This window comes from Anastrepha obliqua, chromosome 4 (assembly GCF_027943255.1).
Source record: "Anastrepha obliqua isolate idAnaObli1 chromosome 4, idAnaObli1_1.0, whole genome shotgun sequence".
Lineage (NCBI taxonomy): Eukaryota > Metazoa > Arthropoda > Insecta > Diptera > Tephritidae > Anastrepha > Anastrepha obliqua.
The window spans coordinates 68,988,054-69,005,818 of record NC_072895.1 but is presented as its reverse complement, the minus strand read 5'-3'; the positions used below and the strand labels follow the sequence as shown (position 1 = coordinate 69,005,818).

Sequence of the window (17,765 nt, the reverse complement as noted above, 5' to 3'; positions counted from 1 at the left end):
CGAATCTTCGGGCCTGAAACATTAAATGATAGAACAAGTTTTTTCTAATAGGTCGCTCTCGGAAGACAATGGCAGACCTCCTAAATGAATTTATGGCCTGAGATTGAAGATCGACATGCACTTGCTTACCGAACGTTAGTTCCTCGCTTCTGTGAAAAGGAGGGCTGGGCTAAGCTAGAGTGGTAAGTGAGTGGACGGTCACCAGGTTTAAGATTATTAAAATTAATATTAATTAGTCTGAAACTATCGCTCACACATTCGTGACTATCAGCGACTTTTAATTATCGGAAAGCTTTTTATTTTAGTATAAATGTGAAACTCTGTTTATTGGCACCGCTTTTGTATATTTAATTAACACGACGGCAACCTTGATAATGCCACATTTAATGTGATAATACATTGTTGTGAAGAAAAATATACCTGCTATATTTTTACGGGAGAGAAAGGCTAGCGTTATTCCGCCTCGGCAGAATTTTGAGAGCGAAAATGTGTTTATCTTTTAGAAAGTAAAAATATTTTCGGATAGAAATTTAAGTTAAAGTTAAAAATAATAATTATTAGCGATGCATTTTCTTATGCCATCAACATCAGTGGAATCCAAAAAGATGCATCGTAGATCTAATTTACAACCAGAATGTGTAAAAAATCGGTGAGGCAGAATACATATTGTACATTAAGTATCATATTATGGTGCGAATACTTAACTTTGTAATTCTTAACTTTATAGAAAGATTGTACATATAGTACACCTACATTCATATCTAAGTATGATCGGTGATTTGTAGTAAGCGAAATCTTCCAAATAATCAAAAATTCCTTAGAGTTTAAAGAGGGAGAAGGGCCTCACACATTTTTTTGATGTAACATATTTATATTCATATGTGTGATTTCTAAAAGGTTTTGCACAGAGATTTTATCAAAATCGAAAATCTCATTCGCGTTCAAATAAACTTGTTTGATTGTGTACTCCTAGAGACTGGATTTGAATTGTTGTCAACTGAGTGTTTTTATCTTTCTATTAAATGTTCAAAATCTACCAAAACCCATAAAACAATACCATAACCCTAAAATAAAAATATTGGTAAAAATTCGTTGGCGAATGAAGTCAAACCTATTTGGAAATCTGTGTTTTCTTATTTTCAGTTTTGTATGCGATTCTCGGTTGGTTGGTTGGTTGGCTGTAGGCTGTCAGGTCGCAGTGCAGTGCAGTGCGGTTGTCAATATTTTCAAGTAGTACAAGTTAGCTGTAATTTTTGCTGTGGTTGTAGTTGATTTTTAACTAGGCATTACTGTTACAGCACCAAATTGTTCAAAATTCTTAGTTGTTGTGGCATTTTTTTAGAACTAAGTCTGCTCTCTTGCTTCTTATTTAATAATCCATCATCAATAATCAAGTATTTGGATTTTTTTGAGGCTTAGACTGCGCGGCTTGCGTGGTTTTAAGTAGCCATAAATGGACTCCATGTCACTAACATCCAAACGACTAGCAGCGCGGCTGGGTCGACCTTGTTGTTGGTGTCGTACTTGTTGTTCTTCTATGGGTTCATACTTTGCAATGGCAGGCATTTGAAGGTGCGTACTAGAGTTGGCACTTGTTATTGTTGTTGTTGGTGTAGCATTTGTCTTATTACCAACATTGCTATTGTTTTTGATGTTGTTATTGTTGGTGTCGGTGTTGTTTTTGCGTTTACTATTATACAAAAAGAAATTTTTGTTATTATTGCTGTTGCTGTTGTTATTATTGTTTCTTTCTATATCTTTATCTATGTTTCCTACACTAATCTTGCCGTTATTCTTTTCCTTTGTAACGCGTTGAGATTTCACCACATCCTTTGACATTTTCACCACCTTCTCGCAGTTATTTAAATGTTGTTGATGCTTTTGCTGTTTTTGTTGTTGCTTTTGTTTTTGCATTTGCTTTAGTTCAGCTTGTTGTATTGACTTCTCCTGCTGCTTTTGGCGTTTCTGATTGTGCAGTTTCATTTCAAATGCCGCCGTCGCTGCAGCTACAACGCTGCCACTCAGCTGCTTAATGGGTGTTGAAGTGGCTAGCGGTGTGTCATTAGTCTCCGTTGTTGTTGCTGTTGTTGAGGTTACCTCTGCAGCTTTTGTTGCAACTGTTGTGTCATCACTAACATATAGTTCATTACTGCAATTACTGCCTTTTCTGCGCCGCCAACAAGGCGGCGGTAGCTCTGGCTCTTCCATCAATGCAGCTGGCAATGACGATTCACTTGTTATTTTTCTTGGAGCTGCAATATTTATGTTCTTCTGTTTGGACATTTGCATGCCCAGTTTGTATCGCTGAAAGTGGAGGAGTTCACTTTCCTGCATATTTCTCAATCGCGCTTTTTCGTTACCGTCGTTGTTGTTGAATTTTCTGTTATCACTTGCTGTGAGCGGCCATCTCATATCCACTGTGTTCAGTGGCGGATTCTCTCCGCGCAAGCGATCGTAAAGATTTGTAGTAGATGGTGACCTGATAACCCGTTTTCGACCGCCGTACATATAGAGCGAACCCTCTTCATTTGGTTGCTCGAAGAAACTTTCGATTGAAATTGATTTTTGACGCAGTAGTGCAGGTGAGTGCACGAATCCCTCTCTATTTGCCGCATTTAATCGAACTTCGGACTTAGAATCTTCTGCGTTATTCTTTTCGGATGGCGGTTGTGGTGGTGATGGCGAACTCAGTTCTCGCATTCTGTTTGTGTGACGGTCCAAATGTGGCGCGTTCCAGTCCGTGTTGTCGGTGTACAAGCAGCCGCCGTGTGGTCGCGTTTGCATTGCATGTTCGTTATATCTTTTAGTTTTATTGCTTGAGTGATTATTATTTTCGTCTACCCTTGTGGGTGGTGCTATGCGTGCGCTACATTGCGGCACATTGTCATTGCAATCATTGAAGTCAAAGTCATTGGCGTAATGCGGCGTGCTTTCGCTTTCAAGTGTATAAAGACACTCATTGCTAAGCGTGCCACTAATGCGACAGAGTTCGTCCGCATCGCCATCAGTCTCACCTAAACCTTCGTCGTAAGTGTAAGTCTCGCTTGGCGCTACATAGCGGTTGCGTCGCTGATTTAGCAGCGATACGTCACTTTCGCTACACCATTTTATCAGATTCGATTCGCCCTGCCCGCCCAATGCGTTGGCTCGTTTAAGGCCAGCACCCCTCACACTTCTATTGCTTCTACCGCGTCTGTCGCTGTTTCTTTCATTCTCGCCTACGGTGCTGGCGTTATATGTGGAATGCATTAAAGCCGAGGGTAAGGGGGGCGGTGGTGGCGGGGGCGGTATATTCGCCAAACTGCCGCTTAATTGTTGATGTAAACGCAATTGCTGTTGGCTGAGACTACGTGGCGGTCGCGCTGGTTGCACAACGCCGAATAGTGGCGCTAGTGTATAGCAGCTGACGCAATTACAGTTACTGCCTACAACACTGCTTGTGTCGCGTCGCGGGCGACTCGTTCGCAAGCGGTGAGGTGAAAGCGTTTCCTGCAATTCGCGGCTGATACGACGGAAGCGTGAACGGCTAAGGCGCCCATTGTTAGACGTAACCGGTGACTGAGCGTCTGTATAATATAAGTCAGGGTCGGGGTAGTCTGAGTCGGTGAGGTTATATTTGGAAGAGGTGGGCGGCGCGTAATGGGCGGGCATATCTGTTGGCAGTTGACGTCGCGAGCAATTGCGACTGTGATGCCGATGATTCTGGCGGCTGGAGTTGTGGCTATGGTTGTGATCGTGCTGCTGTTCATGATTGTTGTGGTGATGGTGGTGCTGGTGCACTTGCTGCAAAGTCTGTAATTGGTGATGCTGATGCTGACGTTGCTGTTGTCGTTGCTGCTCTATATTAAATTGTATGTTACTGTTATGGGGTTTGTTGCTGTGCTTGTTGTTGTTGTTGTTAAGTATGTGTTCGTGTCCGTCCACGCCATGAGCCATGTCCACCGGCCCGCGCAACGGTGCAGCGGCGGACAACAGCTGTGGCAGTGCATTGTGCAGTTGTTGTTGTTTTTGTTGTTGTGCCTGTACTTGTACTTGTGGTTGTGCTTGTGCTTGTAATGTAGTTGCTTGTGCTTGATGCATTTGGTTCTTATTGTTGTTATTGTTGCTATGATGACCCATTAGAAAATTCGCAGTCGCCGCATTCAACTGCTGCTGACAACCATTATTACTAATACTATAAATACCTATGCCGCTCTCGAAGCTACGCGCCTGCCACATGGGATGCTGTGGCAGATGATGTTGGTGATGTGCGGCCGCAGTCGCTGCTGGATGGTGATGATGCACTGCATGTGCTGCAGCGGCGGCCATCAATTGCTGCTGCTGTATGTGATGTGGATGCATGTGTGGTGGTGGCGGGGGAGCCACGTGCAATGCGTGCTGCAAATTTGGCGCCGTCATCGACATGTGTAGCATAGAAGTCTTTTTCTGGCTGAGTGTGTTCATGTTGCTGCCGTTGGAGTTGCCATTGCTGTTGCTAACGCTACCGTTAGAAACGCTGCCATTGGTGGCGTGTTCCTTGTGCTCCTTGGAGGATTTTGATGATTTCACAAAGTTCGGCACACGTGCACGCAAACCGCAATAGTAGGGATCATCTGAAATAAGAATCAGATAAGTGAGGGAGTAGTTAAGTAGAAAATTGGTGAGCATATACGATTCGAGGAACCATTCCTGAAATACTTGTAATGGAAAATTAAGATTATTGTTTTCTTTTATTTCAAAGATCGATTGAATATTTTTTTGAATCACTTACCATATTTCTTGTTGTCTTTGCCTTTGTCTGATTTGCCACGTGACAACTTGATTCTGGTATCCACTTCGATATCGTCGTAGTCAGGCTAAAAGTGAGAAAATTATTATTAGTGTCTCTACATATATACAGTATATATATATATAAAGGGTTTTCCAATAACAGGTGTTATTTTGAATAGGATTGCGCTATCGAGAGATGATTAACGATTTTTTATGGCCCGAATTGTATGGTATTGTCCGTTTATTTCCAACAAGACGGCGCTACGTGCCACACAAGCAACGAAACCATTGATATTTTATGGGAAAAGTTTCCGGACCGTGTTATTTCTCGAAGAGGTGATCACAATTTGCCACCGAGATCTTGTGATTTAACACCTTGTGACTTTTTTCTTTGAGGCCACGTGAAAAAGGAATGTCTACGCCAACAGTCCAGGGTCCGTTCAAGACTTCAAAGATGGAATTCGTGAGGCTATCGAGGACATGGGGCAGCCACTTTGCAATTCGGTTATGGAAAATTTCATGAAAAGAATATTGTCCTGTAAGCGTGGTCGTGGTGGCCATTTGCCTGATGTTATTTTTCACTATTAACGGTACACCTTCCTCTTTATAATGAAAAAAAAAACATCCGATCATTTATATGAAAATATACCATTCTTCTTTGAATATCAAAATAACACCTTTTATTGGAAAACCCTTTATATAGGATAGGAATAAAGAATTTTTCGAAAAAGAGCCTTATTGTTTATAACATTAAATATACAACCGAAAATGTAAGTTGATTTGAAAAAAATTGAAAGAATTTTTGAGCAAGCCGCGATATTTATTTTATTGTTTTCTTTGCTTAGCAGAAGAGTTGCAATTCGCAACAGCCTTATGAGATAATTTATAGACAAACCGGGTGTTTGCAAACAGTAATAGTGTAATTGGTGGCCGCCGTAGCCGAATGGGTTGGTGCCTAACTACCATTCGGAATTCAAAGAGAACGTAGGTTCGAATCTCGGTGGAAGATCAAAATAAAGAAAGCGTTTTTTCTGGTCGCCCCTCGGCAGGCAATGGTATACCTCCGAATGTAGTTCTGCCATGAATAAGCTCCTCAAAAAAAAAAAAATATCTGCCGTTCGGAGTCGGCTTGAAACTGTAGGTCCCTCCATTTGTGGAACAACATCAAGACGCACACCACAAACAGGAGCTCGGCGAAATCTCCAAAAAGGGTGTTAGCGCCAATTATATATATAATAGTGTAATTACTCCAGACTTAAACGTAAATTAGAGCCAATTCACACGATGACTTTTCACCTCGGACGGAAAAGAAGTCAAGAAGAAGTGGGTAGGTATGCACGTACGGTCAGCGAAATCGAGGGATTTTTGTACATTTTGCTTTCGAACTTTGGGCTCGCATCCTTATTGAAGGTCATAGTTTTCGACGAATGAATGAGCAAAGAAAATGAAACGAATGTCAAAAACCAATGAAAGACACAAAAAAGTTCTAAAAGAGAATGTGCAAAAAAACTCAGGTTGAAAAGACATCGTGTAAATTGGCTCTTAACAAACTTAAGAGCGACCTGCGCAATGTTAAGAATGTATAAATTATTATTCCAACCTTAAGAAACAGAGCTAAATTGATTAGGGCATTATACTACGACATGATTAACTTTTTTTAATTCAATAAGCCTTCGAAAATTCGTATGTGATATTTATGTTTTCCGTACATTTATTTTAAGTGCCATCTTTAAAAACCACATATGCAGTTTATGGTAGGACCAGACGGATAGTGTAATTACTCTAGACGTAAACTTAACTTGAATGAAGAAACTTAACATATGAGATGAAAATAAATTATGCACAGTTATCTAAGTATGAGTTTAAGACTCGTATGCAGCTGTGAGGTTTCAAGTCGGGACACTGCTATGTTAATAGTCTTAAGACTTCACTTTTTACGGTCATCGATACAAAAAAGGAAGGATGTTTATCTATGCTCACTTAGCGTAGTGTTGTACTTATGGCTCTGTTCCATATGTCCTGAAGTGGCAACTATATGGATTCCTTTATCAGCTAAGCGGTGCATATGCACATTGATTAAATACAAAGGTGTCTTTCGAATTTAAACTTCATGGGCTTATCGGTTCTAAAAATAGTTCTTTTATTTGTTTTGCATAAAGGCAAATTAGTAGTGAGGCAACTTTTGTGTTCACTGCATTCTTTGCTCGCGACAATTTTGTAAAATACTTGGCCCATATGACTCAAAACCACTGAGTTTGCCTTAGTTAGCTTTGAGTGACTTCTGGCTATTAACTACAAAGATCACATCGAGGATACCATGCGAAGTCCATTGAAGAGGTTCGACATAAGCCGCTGCATGAACTGAGTACCTTCTCTTAAATTGGGCTTAGTAACTTTTTGAGAGTCGGAAAAAATTAAAAAATGTAGATCATCACTTTGAAGGGGACGACAACGAATTGCAAGAATAAATAAAGATTGTAAAAGCAGTAGTATATCATATAAGGGCGAGTTGTTTCTACTAATTCCGCTGAGATAATAGTTCAAGGGCATAAATTCGCATTAGATGAGCTCTTCAAAAGTTCTAAAATCACGTTCCTCTAGACCTAGTAAGTACTTCTAAGATTATGGTGGCAATGTGCGCTTTATCACTGGCGAAGGCCAGTCCTAGAGCGTCGCAGCGACATTCACTGACTCGGGTATTTTCTCTATGTATAAGCTCTGTCTGGTCCATGTAGACAAACCACAGATGAAATTGAGCTTCATTCGAGTGAAGAAGTCACCCAAAAGTCATTAAATAGCTTACACGAAATTATATTTCTCACATAATGCCAACGATTGCATATGAAAAAATAATAAACTTGGCAATATCAATACTTAGTCCTAAATTTATTATATAATTTAAACTTAAGCATATCAGATTAAGACTTTAACTATAGCCTGAACACGTTTGACAAGAAGTTTCACTGGAGGTCAAAAAAGACGGACTTCCATTTTAAATATTAAATATTATCAAGCACTTTAAAAATATAACCAAAAATGTTTGCTAATATCAGCCTACTCTAAAAACATAAGAAATTCTATGCAGTGTCGCATGAAGTCCCAGGATAAGGTCTAATATGAAACAAACTCCGTCGTACGCTTTCTTGCGACGTGAGGCTCTTGTGCTGTGGTACTAAACGTGTTAAGAGCGTTTTCAGTGCTCAGAAGTATTTTTATGGCGTAAGCCTGTATGATTTAATGCATAGCTCAAGCTAGCTACACAGGCAAGGAGTTTATTTCATATTGCACATGAAAATTCGTTGAATTTCTGCAAACCACTGAAGCGCTTCAAGCGAAGAAGGGCACCACGAATCGATCAACTGCGAAATAAAATACCTTAAAAACAAACTATATACTCGTACAAATATGATCGCAATCCACTTTGCAACACCAGCCCAATGCCCAACATTATCAATGCAACAGTTTGCTAATGTAAAACTCGTTCTTTATATACAAATCAAGTATGTGTAAGTATGTATGTATGTATGCAGGTAACTTAATTTATGTGCATAAAAATATACAAATAAATATATTGAGTTGGTAGTATGTCAAAATAACTGCATTTGCCTCTTGATATCGCGTGTAATTAATATGCGAAGAATGTTGTATTTGTTGCGCATGCGCTTGCAACAACCAATCTCACAAGGCTACACAGTCAGTGGATATGCACATATACACAGTTTTAGTTGGAGTTTTCATTGCAGCAACTGATTATGCGCATTGTTTTTGCAATTGCTAGTACTTACAAACTATGCCATCTAGCAACATCAGTTGTAATAGCAAAATAATAAAAAAATAATTTTAATCGTATTTTGAGCCTCGCCCATCGACATACTCCAATTGCGAAATCAGAGGCCAAGAGACAAGTTTGTCACCTCAAATGGTTTGTTATTAAGAGCTTTTTCATGGGAGAAATATACTCGGATGTTTGCCATTGCGTGCCGAGGGGAGACCGATATTAGAAAAAACGTATTTTACCATTTTATATTTCATGCCCGGGGCTTCGAACCAGAGCATTACCAAATGGTAGTCACGCACCAACACATTCGGATTTGGTGGTCGTTGGATATGGAGTTCAGAAATACCTTATGGTGAGGCAATTGGCATTAGCTAGCATGGGACAGAATTAATGGCGAGTACTAATTTTTGAATTTGAAAGACGTTGTTTGTGTGTCGACTTATTACTAATAGTATCCTAATTTAGAGTCACATTGATCAAAGCAAGTTCTTCTCCCTCTACACTCCTTCGAGGAAGAAACAGGCTTTAAAATTTGGAAGCAGTGCCCAGTTAGAGTTACAGCAGTTACCAAAAATATTGGTTGGCAGATAGCTCGAATGTGGGAGGAAAGATTGATGAAAGAGCGTTCTGTGAGGAACTCACAATTTTTTAAGCTTCCGGATAGCGATCATGCAGTGATTCTCAAGCGGAGTTAGCTGTTATAAAAGCAGAGATTCTTTAGTCTACGAAATGGAGTGCCAAAAAGTAGTCTTTGAAGTAGGAAAAATTAAGCATTTTCCCTACCGGTTACACCTAAATATTTCGATACCAAGCCTCAAATCACATTGCGGCATTGAAGAAAATTGCATGTCTGGTAAACTGGCTAGTCAGGAAATACGTGAAGTGGTTTTCGTTCTGTAACAACTCTTGTATGGGTGACCCCGTGTAAACTCAGCAAACACCCAACATGCAAGGTTGCCCGGTCTTTCAGACCATGTACTGAGCGAGCTTCTTAGGTTTATAAAGCCGGTGGCCTCAATAGTGGTAGGTGCCTTAATCGGGCATCCGTGCTACACTCCTCTGGCGCAAAATCGATGACGAGGAATCGTCTCAGCATCCAATATTTATCGGGAGGCTAAGGTTCAAGTAAGTATCTGAAGAACTATCGAGTTTGGATATTAAACGGCAGCAGAATTTTCGAGTTTTTCCATTCGTTATTCTAATCATTATTGCTCAAATATGTTTGCTATCCCTGTGTCATTACGCACCCATTTTTTCATGGCACCATAAATATGGATGATGGTCACCATCCAAGTGAACCCTTCTCCTACGGGAATAACTATGCAATTTAGACCCCGCTGGACGGGCTATTAGAGTTCTTATACATTTAAAGATCAAATAGAAATGCTTCTAAAATAAGAACAAAACCAAAAAAATTGCAAAATGTTAAGTTATTATAATATTTGTATACCTAGAAAATCACTAAATATGTACTTATGGGCCCAATGTTTTTAAGGGGAATTTTGCAAATTTATTCTTACCACAATATGTCCTGTTTATTTGAATATTACATCAAAATCTTCATCAGAACAAAAGTCTTACGAGTTTTCTTCACAGAATATTTTCGTAATTTGTTTAAATTATTTTTCCAAAACTCACCTTCGGTATGATGTCATGTGCGTATATATTATCGCGTGGTGGCAATTTTGGCGGTTTTTCGCTGCGCTTATGTGCCAATTGTTGTGTCTGCAACAGCAACTGCTCACGTGTGGCAGCCACATGACCAGCGGCAGCTGGCCCACCATTGATACCGCCAGCGCCATTCATGCTGTGCAAGGCAGCTGCTGAATGTTGTTGTTGTTGTTGCTGATGATGGCTCGAATTGCTGCCAGCACCAAAACCAGAACTGCCCGAGCTGCCGCCACTGCCATTGCCGGCCACACTGTAAGGATCCTCATCGGGTATAGGAATTCTAGGGCGATTCTTAATGTCCACCACTGGGCGTTGCACTGTGGTTAAAGAAGGAGGGTGAGTGGGATGAGAGAGATATATGTAAAATGGTATAAAAAAAAATAAAATAGAGGAAAAATATAGAATTTTTCCAATGTTAGATGCTTTTTTGGAAAACACAAATCATTTATTGCTGCCAATTGTTTGTTTGAGCAATTTTTTTTTAACTTTTTCTTTCAGCAAATATGCAAATTTTTGCAAAGCTCTTATTGGTTACTGCTGCTATTTTGCTATCATTGTTATTGTTTCATTTCAATTGATTATTCAGCATGCGTTGACATTGGTTCGATGCGTAGATGCCTTTGCGCACATACACATCCACACGCATCCGTACACATACCAATATAGTATAGAAATATTTTTGATTTATGAGCCAAACGCTTTGAGACAATAGCGCAGCGGTGCGTGTGGCGTGCATGCGTTCTTTTATTGCCGCCCTTTATCTCGGCCTGAACAGAGGCCAATAGTTGACACTTTGACATTTTAAAGGCGAAATGAAAATATTGTCCGTTGGCATTTGAAATTTACCGCAAAAATTTACTTATGCATTCTTACATGCACACATCTGTACACAAAATATATTATATAAGTACATTACATACTTATACGGGTATATGTATGTGTTTTTAGCTGTGCAAAAGCGAAAGGCCAACAGCAGCCGCTGCATTGGTGCCACAAACGGCACACCAAAGCGCTTGTTAGTGGTAGCAACCTTGAACTGCTTGTCGAACAAATGGGGAGTGAAACGCAAAAAGCACAAACAAGAAACAAAAATAGAAAACAAAAATGAAAAATAGAAAAATCGCATTCAAAGTTGCATTAAAAGGTATGCACATTTGCAACTTTTGCTATGGCGGTGCTGTAAAAATGAGATCTTCGTGCGGATGTATGAGATCTATGCATGCACTTTCAACCTCAGCCAGCTACATACGAGTCGGTATGACTTACTAGTATAAGTATATGTAATCAGCTCGCTTCAATGGTGAAGCACCAGCGAAGCCCAACCTAATAAATTACAAACATTTTTTAGCACCGCAAATGGCTGGTAATAAGTTCACAGTGAATTGCCATCTTAAAACAAATAAAAAATAAAATAAATAAATATGAATGCACTAATACATATCTAACTTCTGGATTGCTACATCTGTCGGTTGTGAGCTGCAAAAAGATAGTAGTCAAAATTGGTGTCTCACTTAGATCGGTACCGAGCGTTATGCACGAGACGTATTCAGCGATAGATGAAACGAGTTGACACGCAGTTTGTGCCGATAGTGCTGAATGTCTTGCGAAAATGGCATCAAATGCTTTCTTTGGCCCAAAGTACATATTATGGAAGGCATAATTAGCAGTGGCGAGGCATGCATCTATGAACACGATAATAAAACGAGAAAGCAATCATCGAAATGCGATTCAAAATCAAGATTTAGTTGACTTCTTTTATGTTGGGACCATTTCAAATTATATTCTCTGGACCAAAGAGTAAGTAAAAATTCGTATGTGAATGCATTGAAGCGTTTGAGAGAGAATGTTCGTCGTAAGGGCCCGAATTGTGGAGAAATAACTCATAGTTTGGTGAATCTGTTATAATGAAAAACAAAATTATGCAAGCATATTCGGCTGCCACATCACCGGCTAGTTATTATTCACACACTCGTCCAACAGTCGTTGATCAGAGGGCAACGAAGTAGAATGAACGAAGGCTACGTTGATTTTTTCGCACATCACCAACACAATCTAAGCTTTTCGTAAACAAGCCGCTGCCATAACTCCGGTGACGTCAGCCACTCAGCTGATTCTTTCGCTGAAAGCCGGTTAACGATCTGATCTTGGCCACACTTACTGAGTTCTTTTCACCATAATAATGAGCCGACTTAACAGTTCAGGGTATACGCGACTCTTTGATCAAAACGAACATTAATACCACTCCGACAACTATTCAAATAACCTGGTGGTGCTTGCCTTTTTTCCCACCCCACGAAGTTATTACGTCTGGGAAAGCGTTTCTGGACAAAAGAGAGGCGATGAATAGTGTTTTGTAAATTGGCGGAAGTGTTGGAATACAAGCATCGGCTGCCAAGGAAATTGCTTTGAAGTCAATAAATCCAATCGGCATTTAATGCCATCTCAAAGAGGGTTGATATTGAATTATCAATACCCTCATTTCAGTGTACGCTTAAATTATTTTATTCTGAGTTACCAAAAAGTTCGTTACTTAGTCTGTAAGATTTAGACTCAGTTATTAATAATTCTTTGATCTACACGTAGTCTGTAAGATTTATTTCATCATAATAAAGTTGATATGAAATTAAATGAATTTAATAATTGAACAATTTCCCCGTTGTTTCCAAAATTTCATGTACTTTTTGAACTTTTGACAATGTAACTGTCATCTAGACATTCTACGTAACCATTTATTTATGTTTTCTTCTGTTTTGAAATTTTATAATTTTTTTATTTATTTTATTTATTTTTGCTTTCCATTGTACTTACCTGGTGGCAATTTACTTTTGAGCATATCCATTGCGACCACATTCACAATGAGCACCCAAATAGGACATTCTAATATATCATTCTCCGATTTGACAAATGCCAAAACAGATAGGCACTGTGTCTCCAGGCGTCGACGGTCGGGATAAGCACGCCGGAGCTCACGATTTACATTTGATTGAAATTTTTTCATATCGAATAACTAGAAAGAAATAAAGAGAGAATATATATAAGTAGGTATGCATTAAAGTAAACAAAAATATATATGAAAATAAATATAAATAATTGTAATCTTTATTCTTGCTAGGCTGTAGTCACTATTTGTGATCACTAATTGCTGAAGTAACCGCTCACTAAGAGATAAATATTTTTAGGTCACACAAAATTTGTAAAGACATGTTTTTTTAATAATTTAGTGATACAAAATTATGTATCAAGGATATTAAATATTACTCTTCATTTCTCTTCTCCTTAATAATACTTAATAATTTTTTCGCAAATATTTATGGCTTCCGAGGTTCAGATGACTGTCATTTAGTACGATAGTTTCTGAAAATCATTAATAGTTCAATAGTAGTCACTAGCGATTGCTGTCTGAATATCGGCAATAATGCAGAGAAGATCTGTTCGATGCTAAGTTTCAGGTATACTTCTCGATTGCCTTTTCTTGAGGTTTTCCTTAACAGTAGGTATTTCAACATTTCTGTGAACGATTCAGTTTCCTTATATAACAAAGCGCTGCTCTTAGTATACATTCATATGTACGGACAAGGAAACTTCACCACAGGCCACTCCGATAAGGCCTAATCGATTGATGTTTTTTTGTATCAAAAGTTAATCGAAAATTGGTTTAGTGGCTAAAATAATGAATATTCAATACATAGGAATTTTTTTTTCTAACAGCGTTCGTCCCTCGACAGTCAATGGCAAATGCCGTACTGCATTTCTGTCATGAACATTTTTTTATAAAAACTTTAGAACTACAGGAGCGTTGGAACTGCGTGTAACAACATCAGGACGGGCATCACCAATTGGAGGAACAGCTCGGCCAGTTAGCCAAGATTATTTATTTACAATTTCATATAGTTATATATTTTTGGCCAGTAAAAGTCTTATTTTTTTAAGTTTAATTGTGCTTTTTTGACCAGGTATAATATAGGTATATTATATCGGAGCTCGATTTAGAGCAAATGCTGCTGTAAAGTCTTCATCATGGATTGGACAAGCTTGCCACATAAACTTAAAAAATCGGTTTTTTGTGGTCATCCTATCATGCTTGTTAAAGCATGACATTCGTGAGTGCTATGACTACTGGGCATATAAACTATCAGAAAAAAATTCAAATCGCATGCTGTAGTGCTCGACTCTCGGCAGGCAATGGCTTCCGAGTGAGTACTTTCGTCATCTGATGTCAAGTGACGAGTGTATTTCTGTCATAAAAGACTACCTGCCGATTTAAAATTGTTGAAGCCTCTGCTTAAATTTTTGCCGAAATTTATTAAATCAAACGCCTTTTAAGATATAATATGTATTTACAAAAAGTGGTTACTGATATTTATGCCAGAAAGCTGGACACATCTTCCCATTAATTACGGTATAATTTGTATTTACGAAGGCGTGGAGTTATTCATATACAGGTGCCTATAAAGAACTAGCAGATGCCTAGAAAGAAAAGCAACGGTTGTAGGTTTTGTGTTGTGTGGTTAAAGTGGTTATTCATCCAGAATCCAACTAGTGCTTCCGCACCATTTTGTTGCCACGTCCTCGCTACCAACTTGTTTCTCGTTTATTTTATAGCCCGTCCATATCCAGTCTGTGCGGTTTAAGAATCTTATTAGGTTGTTCACGAGTAAGTCTGGCAGTTGTTCGAGACTATTGAACAGTGGTTTGCCAAGGGTTGACATTATCTCGTTCCATAAGGCAGGGCTTTCACAGAGAAAAACTTAATGATCTCATGCTGTATTGAGTATCCTAATATTGGGACCAATCGTACAAATATCGTGTGTATACCCCAACTACTATCTAAAAAAGGATCGTCTAGGACTTATTCACTATCTTTATAATATCCTTGTGTTTGCGTCACTTTATTTACCTTTTAATGTAGTGACATTCAGGAAGACTGACAATTTTAATATTAACATAGTTTACAGTACATACATGCAAAAAAATTTAAATAAGTCTCCCTTTTAGGGATAGAATCGACCTCTGCATGCTGAAAATATAAAATCTCTCAATACTCACTTTGACTATTTTTTCGCTTTCCAAAGCTTGATTTGGCAATTTGAGTATGTCGGCACCAATGGATGTCTCCTCGTTGGAGCTGCTCGCTGTGCTCTTAATGTAAACATTACTTTTGGCATAGCGACGGACAAGTATATTACCGGCGTCATCCATTTTGATTTTAACACCCTGAAATATTGAAGAGCATAGATGTAAAAGATGTAAGATAACAATAAATTTATTAAAAATAAAAAAAAAATACTTGATTAGATGTGGGGGAAAATAACAAAAATAATAACACATCCGAGGTAGAATATAGGCAGAAACTGTGGATATCAGATTTCAAGTATCAATTTGGCCATTTCTTCGACGGCCAAGATCATTTGATCGGTAGCGTTGAGTGTGACCAAAATTATCGAAGATATCTACTATACTTTCCAATCACTTCGACATTGCCTATCTGTACTAAGTCCCAGTATATTGCGTGTTCGATGATAGCAGACGAGTACATGAGAAATGGGTCTGAGATAAGACTCGGGGAATCGAGATCAAGTATTAAATACCCTCCGGGTTCGATTTTGTCTCAAACTAATGAAAATGTTAGAGCACAAATACTAACTCTTCTTAGACTAATCAGTACAATTACGGAGTATCGCGATCAATCAATGTATTATTGTTTGATGAACGAAGAATACGGGATTTCCCAAAACAAAAAGCGCTTATCATTGGAATACTTATGCGGCATTGAAGTAGTGGCAATATGGCTGCAGGATTCGAGGCTTCGCATAAAGACATTTGTAAGAGCTGTAGAGATGAGCATTAGGTGCAGTTCATTAAACTCTCTTGTGTGAATGCTCCGCACTTTGAGATGACCTCTTCGGGACAGTTTTGGGAAAGCTTTGCTAGACGATTTGATGGGATTCGTTGATGGTTGCTTTACAGTATGTACGAATATGAGTGAAGAAATCTTTTTTGGCAACTTAATGTGTCTGTGTGAACACAGTAGTAGTATCAAAACCTTATATATATATTAAATATTATAAATATTTTTTTAATTTCTCGGCATTATATGGCAAACCGCTGGGCAAGCATTGCTAGCTAAAGGCTTATCAGAAAAAGCAACAAGTTTTTTGGAGAAGGTAAAAAGCAAAAGCAACAGGAGCAGTACAACGTAGGCTTCTGAAAAATTACGTCTTTGTGTAATTTTGCATAATAGAGATAAAACGGTCCTTTTGTTAGTTTTCTTATATTGATGCAGAAACGTGAAAATGGGTCTCTGGAAATTTATCTACGTATTTTTATATTTTTAGGGGTTAGGTGGGTTTGAAAATTTCAAAAAATCGAATTTTGTTTTTTTGTCTCATTAAATAGTACAGTATGTTTAAAATACTCTCCTAAAATTTTAAGTCACTCCGAGTAAAATTCTAAGAGATAGACCCTTCAGAAGTTCCTCCCATTAGGCCACGTCAGTTGAGCGCTTCGCTCGTATACGTGTTTATCTCAAAACTCCATTTTTTAAGTCGGTGGACACAATATCTCGAAAAGTTATGAAGCGATTTAGTTCAAATTTTGTGCACATCTTTGAATTAACATTATCTAGTTATTGAACGAAGGATTTTTTTTTTGTTAATTACAACAATTTTTTTTTAGCCAATGTATGTCGAAAATTTCACTAAAAAATGTGTTTTTTGGTTCAAAGCCTGTCATAAATTCAAATTTTGATTTTTTTTTTCCTTCGTACAACAACGAGATTTATCCATGTACTATCGAAATCCGTTTCGTTTTCTGATTTTAGATGAACCAATAATGAGTTATGCTGTCCACGGCAAGAGCATTTTTTTTTGAGACGTCAAGAAAGATGAGGTACCAACGGCTGAGTTTTCGAAATTTTTAAATACAAATTTCACAAAATACTGTTTATATATGTATCTTAGATACAGTGAATTGCTTAAATAAAATATATGATTTTATATAATAAAAAAAAAATAGTCAAAATCTTCTTTTTTTCAACCTCTGAAACCCACCTAACCCCTTTATGTAACTAAGCGTCGTTTTTTGCATTAAATATAGGTAAGCATATCGTTATAAAACACCCAAATTGCTGCCACAATACAAAACATTTCTTAAAACCCTCATTAACTCTAAATCCATAGAAAACCTAAGGCGCAATAGCGGATCTAACGCACGCACAAATCATTCCATCAGCCTCAAGCAATGTCTGCAGAGTTGTTATTATTGTTGTGTAAAGTTTTATATTTGTATTTGTGTTCACTACCATGTTTGTTTTGGGGTGTTTTGTAAACAATCAGTGTTTTGTAATAACATTACTGAATTTATTTTAGCTCTGAATAAACCTCCTAAAAAGAATCAAAAAAAATTATTCTCGGCTTCAATTTTTTATGCCTATTATCAGGTTAAGTGGGACCTTTGTGCTGAATAACAATAGTTCAATAAATATTATAGTCAGCGAAGTGATTTTGTGTAATGGGCATTACTTGTTCTTTAAAGTGAGCATTTGTGCCCGAATTTATGCGACTTCTTG

General features: G+C 38.2%; 1 protein-coding gene across 1 annotated transcript in view; it reads right to left on the bottom strand.

The window, feature by feature from the left end:
* LOC129245798 (uncharacterized) overlaps positions 1-17,765 on the bottom strand; it is a 177,623-nt gene that overhangs the window by 2,191 nt on the left and 157,667 nt on the right. The window contains exons 6-10 of the mRNA XM_054884191.1: positions 15,245-15,412; positions 13,007-13,205; positions 10,166-10,515; positions 4,751-4,835; positions 4,185-4,592 (exon numbers count right to left, since the gene is read on the bottom strand). Of these exons, the coding sequence (XP_054740166.1) occupies positions 4,185-4,592; positions 4,751-4,835; positions 10,166-10,515; positions 13,007-13,205; positions 15,245-15,412 (1,210 nt within the window). The remainder of the gene's footprint in view (positions 1-4,184; positions 4,593-4,750; positions 4,836-10,165; positions 10,516-13,006; positions 13,206-15,244; positions 15,413-17,765) is intronic.